Raw genomic sequence first — 9,327 nt, 5'->3', positions numbered from 1 at the left:
TTCACAAAAATGCAACACATCCATTTGGATACATAAATTGAGGAGCACTGTGATTAGGGAAGGAAGGTGGCTCTTGTGGTCACTTGCTGCTGAAAGTTCCATTTATATAATGTATATTTTTTCAGTCGAAGTCTGATGTTTTCTCCACATAACTTTACTTCAGTGTTGAAGCTTCTCTAACACCAAATCAGGAATGGTCTATTATGTCAGCAGTAGCATGGGGTTCAAATAGCCTCTGACTTCACTAGCAGAAGGGACAACAGTTGAGGTGCAGACTTCTTTAATTGTGTGGGTGGAATTACTGAGGTTTAACAAAATTATCATTAGCAACAAAAATATTGCATTCTTTTTTCATTCTTCAAATACAACAGATGAATCTCAGAGACCGAAAAAAAGAATAACCATTGCATTCAAGACTTATGCAAGAAATTAATGAATTTTTCTCACTATGGTAGAAAAAGAGTCAGAAATTGGAGTGATCACAATTGTTGTGGGCTTTTAGGTGTGGAAATCTGAAAAATCAGACAATTAGAGCAAAGGTATTTACAGTAGCTAGGGCATCTGGGTGAGAAGACAGAAAACACCTTAAGTGAGTTCTTGTTATAAGTAATAACCATATGCTCAAATAAACTCAATCTCAGATTATTTAGTCCAGTATATGATTACTACATGAGAAATAGGAAACCATCCCATTTAACATTTAAGAATCTTTCACACCTCAAACTAATGCTTGGTCTTGCAGACTATGTATTTGCTTCTGAACACAAGCACCTAACTTCTATTAACACTAATGGGAATTACACACAAGCACTGAGGACAATTACACCCCTAAAATTTAGTATGAGACGATACTATACTCAAAACTGCTGTGGACAAAGTCTGCATACCACTAGAAATGTTGAGCTAACTGAACAAATACAAATTGTGATGCGTGAACAACAATGTTTTTCTAGAACACCCTTTTATTTGGACTGAATTCTGTCCTCAGTTACACCCAAGTCACTCAACTGAAGTCAACACAATTGCAAAGTGTCATTTGTATCAGAATTTGACCCTCGATCATTAATTTTGGTTTTCCATGTAAGAAAAATATTACTTGGGGTCATTTTTAAAAAACAGCCATTTTTAATAGAGATGGGCTCAAATCAAACACTGAAACCAGGTTCAGATCCAAATTTACAGCTTGAAATCTTCTTTAAAATAGGCTAAATTAGAACACCCATTGTGAACAATATGAAAATTTGAGAAAGTTTTGATCAGATTTTGATTCCAATGTTTTGGAGTGTTTAGATCTAGAGTTTTGGTTTGCTCCATTAGAGGGATATGAAGCTGGGATGTCAGCCCATTTCCAAATTTTAAAGCAGTAAAAAGGAACACAACATTAGAAAAATCTAACATTTCTTTACTTGCCAATTTTGGATACTTTAGAGAGGTATAAACTTCCATTATGTCCCTAACCATGCAGTACCATGCAGTCCCTAACCATGCAGTACTATCATAAGGGAGGACAAGGGGAGAAAGGGAAGAGTGGAGCCGTCTTTTAGCACCCTGCTGGCGATCATTGTATGCACTGAAGCACGAAGATAAAAAGCCTTTATTTAAAAAATCGTAAGCCTTAAAACTCCTGAGTGTACTTCATTAATTCAATACAAGCTTTATGGAATGAATAAATAGACGACTTAGACCTTATATGTCAAGTTTTAGCTCAGAGGAACATAGAGTTATAAAACCTCCACAATGACGAGTTACAATTAAAATGTTGACAGGATCTGTAATATGTACAGTCGTGAGTGCCTCTTACCTGATAAAAAGTGCCATCCTGTGAGCAGACTTGCGAAGATGAGCAGTTCTGACACCGAAACTGCGGAGGAGATGATTTTCTGATCAGATAAGAGGCATCCACAACTGGACACATACATTTATCATCAATCGTTTAATTTTTTTTTGTTTCAAATTAGAGAATTAAAATTAATTATTTTTAAAATAGAAAAGCATTTTCCAAGGAATATATTATCATTGTTTCTTAGACTATATCTAGCTCTCCTGGTGTCCAGAGGTGTGTCAACAAAAGGTCACAGTGAACAGTGTCATAGACACAGATAATGGATTTAACTGAGCTTCATCCATCAAAGAAAGATTATCAGCTAAGAACCAGTATAGCTTCTGTACCACACTTTGGCCTAAAACCAACTTGACCAGGGGCTAGACAACCACAGAAGAGCATACATCACTGGAGCTGCCTTACTATAACCTTCTTGATAATTCCCCCCCCCCCCCCCCCAAAAAAAAGAAGTTTCCAAACAGATTAATAACTGGAGAGTTTGTTACCAACATAATTTCTGAAATATTTCACCCAGGCAGGAATAGCAACCTGAAGAGACTTGAGCTACTTCAAAGATGATAGTATTATACATTTTATATTTTTTTCTGTTGGTTTTGGTTTGCAATCATTGGCTATTAAGAATAATTTATAATTCTCCAATGGAAAAGGTGAATGCATCACCTGGAGATTCTGTGGGACTATAAATGATCCATAAAATTTCACTGAGTTTTCAGTAACATCATATATATCCAAGAAAAAGTTTTTCTTTTAATTTTTTTGAAAAATTTAAGCTGATGCAAATATGAGCATTTGTCCAAATATTGCCTCCAAACCAATACAACTGTCAAGGATCCATGTGTTGACAGGAGGCAGTAGTTCAGCCATCTTGAATGCATTCTATTATTGTTATTGCCTCATTTCTCCTCAATATTTCCTTAGAGCACAAAGCAATGTTACCAAAATTCAGAAGGTTAGTAAAACAAATATCAACTGGATTCAAGGGCAATACTACTCTTAGATTAAAACACTCTTTGATGGTGCAATATTGCATTCTTGATAGCTATTTTAATCTCTGTGCAATATTCTGTCCTCAAACCCAGTCAATATTTGCTATGCAGAAATTAATTTTTTTAAAGGTCTTTCTAGGTTTAAAGGTAAAACTGTTAAAGAAGTTTGCAAGTTGTTTGATCATCATTGTGCTTAATCCCATCTCCTCTGCCCATGCCACAGTGAGTACTCGTAAATCAGAAAAACAGAGTGATGGGGGTGCTCTGGAATTTACTACAGCTCAGTATGTAAAACTACACCAGTACTTAATTTAATTGAACCCATGTGCAGCTTCCCCTTGCACTGAAATGCAACCACTTTGCACACAATCCAAAGCCTTGCAAGGTAATAGCAAAATATATAACCACATATAACATGAATGAATATATAAAAGAAAGATAAAATAAATACAACAGACAATGAGATGATTTCTGACAATTAGTGATCAAATGGGAGTAGTTAATGGTCCAAAACAAACCTAAGGGTTACTAACTTAATTTGATTATTGATCCCTAAGAAATGTCCTTCAGCAAGATAGCTATTGCTTTTCTAAACTATATATGTGGGGGTAAAAAATTAGCTGTCCTATCTGTTGTGGGCATTATTATATGTTTAGTGTACATGACATGAATACAGAATTAAGCAATGTCAAAATAATTAGATGGCTCGAATGATTTCTCAATGTCCCATCGTATTATAAATAGAGCATTCTGAATACAGAATGATTGGACACAAACTCTTAGACTTTTGCAAGTTAAGGGATCATACTATTTCAGCTGAAATTCCCAGGATGACTAAGTGTTTGTGATTTCAGATATTTCACCTAAGAATTCAAAATTAGAACGTATATTCAAACTTTGTATTCCTGCTAATTCTGAATGTCAAACTCTATATAGTATGCCTGTTGTAGTGTTTCAATAACTAATCTTAGAATTTTTTAATATAAATAATCTGAAGAGTATGTGAGATTAATTTTTAAATACAAATTTTGTAAAGATCACAGAACACCTTTTGGACCAAGCCATGAAGACATACAAACTCTATAAAGAAATCTCTCTCTACACAGGCACACACAAATACATGTAAAAATCATAAAAGTACTCACATTTTCGCCTCTTAGTCTCCATCTTGTCATATAGATGAATTCCATAGTATGATCCTTCCCCATAATTTCACCATTGCATAGTACATCCAGCTTTAAAAAAAAATGATGACATAGTCCAACAGATATAAAATTGTTACTTTAAATGAAATCATAAGTGAATCTCTTAGGTATTTAATAATCCCACCAGAGACTCTTAGTGCATGAACCATACATTGACTTAAATAACATGTTGATAAATGTCAATGCAGATGAATTCCCCCTAAAATATTGATTTTATTAATCCTATACAGTTATCTGAGTAAAGAGAAAAGCTTTACAGTGTGCCTTGGAAGATGCTCTGAACATTGCAATACTCTTTCAGTCCTAAGGATACACACATGACTATCACACTTTCCTGCGTATTAAAAAACATAAGAATAACCCAAAAATGCAAATACCATTCTTCATTAATTGAGGACTTAGGGCAGGAGAAGGAAGCAATGTGATGAAGTGAGATAAGTCTGTGAGAAGCATTTCTACAAAAATGGCATTGTGGGGTCCCCTGTTTATCGTCACTCAGGTCTTATCTCCACTGAGACTTTTTAGAAATTTTCCTATTGCTGCTTAGCAGAGGAGCTGCTCCACTGACTAGTTGAATATTACTTCCCCACCTCACACAGGTATGGTGAGGGCAAATATATTAAAGATCATGAGGTGTTCAGATACTATGGTAATGGAGGCCATATAAGTTCTTAGACATAGGCTAGTCTATCAGAACTGGGCTGCTTTTCACATTACACAGTAAAAATGAAGAATCACTAATGAAACTGCAGAATGTTTTGGTTAGGTGGTGTCTAGTCACCACTCCTCCTTTCTCAGCAGTTATAGCTATAGGGCTCACTTTTGTTATTAACTATATAAAAGGAGGCAAGAAGAGAAAACAGACCTGTATATCAAAAAACTGAAAAGATAACTAATACGTAAGTATTACACAGATTCTGTTATGGATACTGTGACTTTCCAGGACCTCTACGACTTCTTCTGGGGCAGGGCTGGAGCTGCTGTCAGCCCTGGGCTGCCAAAGCAGCTGGCCGGGGTTGGGTCAGCCCCTGTTGCAGGAGCAGCATGGGGGCTGGAGCAGTGACCCCCCGGAACAGCTGACTAGCGGCTAGCCCCGGGGCCACCGAAGAAGCTGGCTGGGGTTGGGTCAGTCCCTGCCGCAAGAGCAGTGGAAGGGCTGGAGCAGCTGTCCCTCCCTCCCCAGAGTATTTTTAGTAAAAGTCAGGGACAGGTCGCAGGCAACAAACAAAAGTTCACGGAAGCCCGCAACCTGTCCCTGACTTTTACTAAAAATACCTGTGACAGAATCTTAACCTTACTGATAAAACAAAATGATGGTCACTCCAAAGCTGAGCAACAAGCAGTATTTATATGAAGGTGCCTGGGTAGCAAGTGCAGTTGGGTGCTCCATTTTTTAAGTGCCCTTTAGTGGGCATGGCTCATTTCCAGGTTTAGAAAACCTTGTACCAGAGACTGAATACTGCCTTGTACCCACTGATTGAGTTATTTTAAAAGGCCTTTGTTTAGCTGAAGCTTAAATTTATATTTTGCAGTTGGGGGCAGGGGAACTTACCTCATAAGAACTCGGAAGCTTTAATTTTAAACTGAGAAACTTTTTGATGGTTCCCACAGTCACTCGTGTAGAACAGCGGATGAATTTCTTCATTAAACCCTAAAGGAACATATCAGAGTCGGGGTGTTAGATATTTTGAAACAAAGCACCCTCACTTAAAGAGCATGTATGCAACTTTTGCTACAAGAATGTTTATTAGAGTGGGCATGTTTACTGTTAACTAATTTTACTGTAGTGCCTATCATAGAATCATAGAATCATAGAATCATAGAATATCAGGGTTGGAAGGGACCCCAGAAGGTCATCTAGTCCAACCCCCTGCTCAAAGCAGGACCAATTCCCAGGTAATCATCCCAGCCAGGGCTTTGTCAAGCCTGACCTTAAAAACCTCTAAGGAAGGAGATTCTACCACCTCCCTAGGTAACGCATTCCAGTGTTTCACCACCCTCTTAGTGAAAAAGTTTTTCCTAATATCCAATCTAAACCTCCCCCACTGCAACTTGAGACCATTACTCCTCGTTCTGTCATCTGCTACCATTGAGAACAGTCTAGAGCCATCCTCTTTGGAACCCCCTTTCAGGTAGTTGAAAGCAGCTATCAAATCCCCCCTCATTCTTCTCTTCTGCAGGCTAAACAATCCCAGCTCCCTCAGCCTCTCCTCATAACTCATGTGTTCCAGTCCCCTAATCATTTTTGTTGCCCTTCGCTGGACTCTCTCCAATTTATCCACATCCTTCTTGAAGTGTGGGGCCCAAAACTGGACACAGTACTCCAGATGAGGCCTCACCAATGTCGAATAGAGGGGAACGATCACGTCCCTCGATCTGCTCGCTATGCCCCTACTTATACATCCCAAAATGCCATTGGCCTTCTTGGCAACAAGGGCACACTGCTGACTCATATCCAGCTTCTCGTCCACTGTCACCCCTAGGTCCTTTTCTGCAGAACTGCTGCCTAGCCATTCGGTCCCTAGTCTGTAGCTGTGCATTGGGTTCTTCCGTCCTAAGTGCAGGACCCTGCACTTATCCTTATTGAACCTCATCAGATTCCTTTTGGCCCAATCCTCCAATTTGTCTAGGTCCTTCTGTATCCTATCCCTCCCCTCCAGCGTATCTACCACTCCTCCCAGTTTAGTATCATCCGCAAATTTGCTGAGAGTGCAATCCACACCATCCTCCAGATCATTTATGAAGATATTGAATAAAACCGGCCCCAGGACCGACCCCTGGGGCACTCCACTTGATACCGGCTGCCAACTAGACATGGAGCCATTGATCACTACCCGTTGAGCCCGACAATTTAGCAAGCTTTCTACCCACCTTATAGTGCATTCATCCAGCCCATACTTCCTTAACTTGCTGACAAGAATACTATGGGAGACCGTGTCAAAAGCTTTGCTAAAGTCAAGAAACAATACATCCACTGCTTTCCCTTCATCCACAGAACCAGTAATCTCATCATAAAAGGCGATTAGATTAGTCAGGCATGACCTTCCCTTGGTGAATCCATGCTGGCTGTTCCTGATCACTTTCCTCTCATGCAAGTGCTTCAGGATTGATTCTTTGAGGACCTGCTCCATGATTTTTCCAGGGACTGAGGTGAGGCTGACTGGCCTGTAGTTCTCAGGATCTTCCTTCTTCCCTTTTTTAAAGATTGGCACTACATTAGCCTTTTTCCAGTCATCCGGGACTTCCCCGGTTCGCCACGAGTTTTCAAAGATAATGGCCAGTGGCTCTGCAATCACAGCCGCCAATTCCTTCAGCACTCTCGGATGCAACTCGTCCGGCCCCATGGACTTGTGCACGTCCAGCTTTTCTAAATAGTCCCTAACCGCCTCTATCTCCACAGAGGGCTGGCCATCTCTTCCGCATTTTGTGATGCCCAGCGCAGCAGTCTGGGAGCTGACCTTGTTAGTGAAAACAGAGGCAAAAAAAGCATTGAGTACATTAGCTTTTTCCACATCCTCTGTCACTAGGTTGCCTCCCTCATTCAGTAAGGGGCCCACACATTCCTTGGCTTTCTTCTTGTTGCCAACATACCTGAAGAAACCCTTCTTGTTACTCTTGACATCTCTGGCTAGCTGCAGCTCCAGGTGCGATTTGGCCCTCCTGATAACATTCCTACATGCCCGAGCAATATTTTTATACTCTTCCCTGGTCATATGTCCAACCTTCCACTTCTTGTAAGCTTCTTTTTTATGTTTAAGATCCGCTAGGATTTCACCATTAAGCCAAGTTGGTCGCCTGCCATATTTACTATTCTTTCGACTCATCGGGATGGTTTGTCCCTGTAACCTCAACAGGGATTCCTTGAAATACAGCCAGCTCTCCTGGACTCCTTTCCCCTTCAAGTTAGTCCCCCAGGGGATCCTGGCCATCCGTTCCCTGAGGGAGTCGAAGTCTGCTTTCCTGAAGTCCAGGGTCCGTATCCTGCTGCTTACCTTTGTTCCCTGCGTCAGGATCCTATATTATTATTTAGTTTTATTATTAATTCATGAAGGATGTGTATAACTTTCTGGAAGGCTTGATTTTTTTATTAATCCAAGGTAGGCTGGTGACATTTACACTGCCACAATTTTCTTGGGCAGTAAAGACCCGGTGTTTGGCTGAGTTAGAGCACCCCCAATCTGCTACTGCTTTGCACTGGCTAGTTTGAAAATACCATAGATATTTGGAACAGCTAGCCCATCCTATTCAATGGGTCTGTATAAAGTATCTACACTCACTTTAGGTCTTTTCTTGTTCCATATAAATTCTAACAACAACCTTTGTATTCCTGCAAGGATTTTATCTGAGATAATCACAGAAAGATTTTGAAACAAGAAAGATATTCTTGGCAAAACGTTTATTTTGAATGGACTCTTCTTCCTAACCAAATTGCATACTCGCTCCAGTCCTCCGCATCTTTTTTCATTTGCTGAAATAGTTGTTTGACATTTAAATCATAGAGCTCTTCTAGGTTGTCTGAGATTTAAATTCCCAGGTATCTTGTAGAATTTGTTGCCCATTTGTACCTTCAAATTTTCTGGAGCAGACTTTTCAGAATCTGGCAAATTTATAGCTAGCATTTCAGATTGGATTTAAAGTAAATTATGTCACTTTCCCAAAGTCATGGATTTCTTTAGAAATTTATTTTAGGGAAATATTTGGCTTAGTTAAAAATAATATGACAGTACTTGTATTTAAAGATACATTCTGATAATTTTTTTGTTCAATATTTTCATTAATGATCTGGAGGATGGCGTGGATTGCACCCTCAGCAAGTTTGCAGATGACACTAAACTGGGAAGAGTGGTAGATACATTGGAGGTTAGGGATAGGATACAGAGGGACCTAGACAAATTAGAGGATTGGGCCAAAAGAAATCTGATGAGGTTCAACAAGGACAAGTGCAGAGTCCTGAACCTAGGAAGGAAGAATCCCATGCACTGCTACAGACTAGGGACTGAGTGGCTAGGCAGCAGTTCTGCGGAAAAGGACCTAGGGGTTACAGTGGATGAGAAGCTGGATATGAGTCAACAGTGTGCCCTTGTTACCAAGAAGGCTAATGGCATTTTGGGCTGTGTAAGTAGGAGCACTGCCAGCAGATCGAAGAATGTGATCATTCCCCTCTATTCGGGATTGGTGAGGCCTCATCTGGAGTACTGTGTCCAGTTTTGGGCCCCACTCTAAAAGAAGGATGTGAAAAAATTTGAAAGAGTCCAGCGGAGGGCAACAAAAATGATTAGGGGGCTGGAGCACA

General features: G+C 39.9%; 1 protein-coding gene across 10 annotated transcripts in view; it reads right to left on the bottom strand.

Annotated features, from left to right (window-relative positions):
• Positions 1–9,327, bottom strand: part of PCGF5 (polycomb group ring finger 5) — a 149,280-nt gene that overhangs the window by 95,033 nt on the left and 44,920 nt on the right. For 7 of the 10 annotated variants that reach the window (XR_012160028.1, XM_078853832.1, XM_073353828.2 and 4 more), the window contains 3 exons: positions 5,587–5,685; positions 3,975–4,064; positions 1,802–1,861 (listed from right to left, as the gene is read on the bottom strand). Coding sequence is in view for 9 of the 10 variants with exons in the window: in XM_078853832.1 (XP_078709958.1) it covers positions 1,802–1,861; positions 3,975–4,064; positions 5,587–5,685 (249 nt within the window). In the remaining variant the exon portion in view is untranslated. The remainder of the gene's footprint in view (positions 1–1,801; positions 1,862–3,974; positions 4,065–5,586; positions 5,686–9,327) is intronic. The other 3 variants (XM_078853831.1, XM_073353832.2, XM_073353833.2) reach the window with 1 other exon arrangement.

The sequence above is a fragment of the Lepidochelys kempii genome, chromosome 7 (genome assembly GCF_965140285.1).
Source record: "Lepidochelys kempii isolate rLepKem1 chromosome 7, rLepKem1.hap1, whole genome shotgun sequence".
In the NCBI taxonomy this organism is placed as follows: domain Eukaryota; kingdom Metazoa; phylum Chordata; order Testudines; family Cheloniidae; genus Lepidochelys; species Lepidochelys kempii.
The sequence above is the reverse complement of the archived record's forward strand: the minus strand, read 5'-3'. Positions and strand labels throughout refer to the sequence as shown.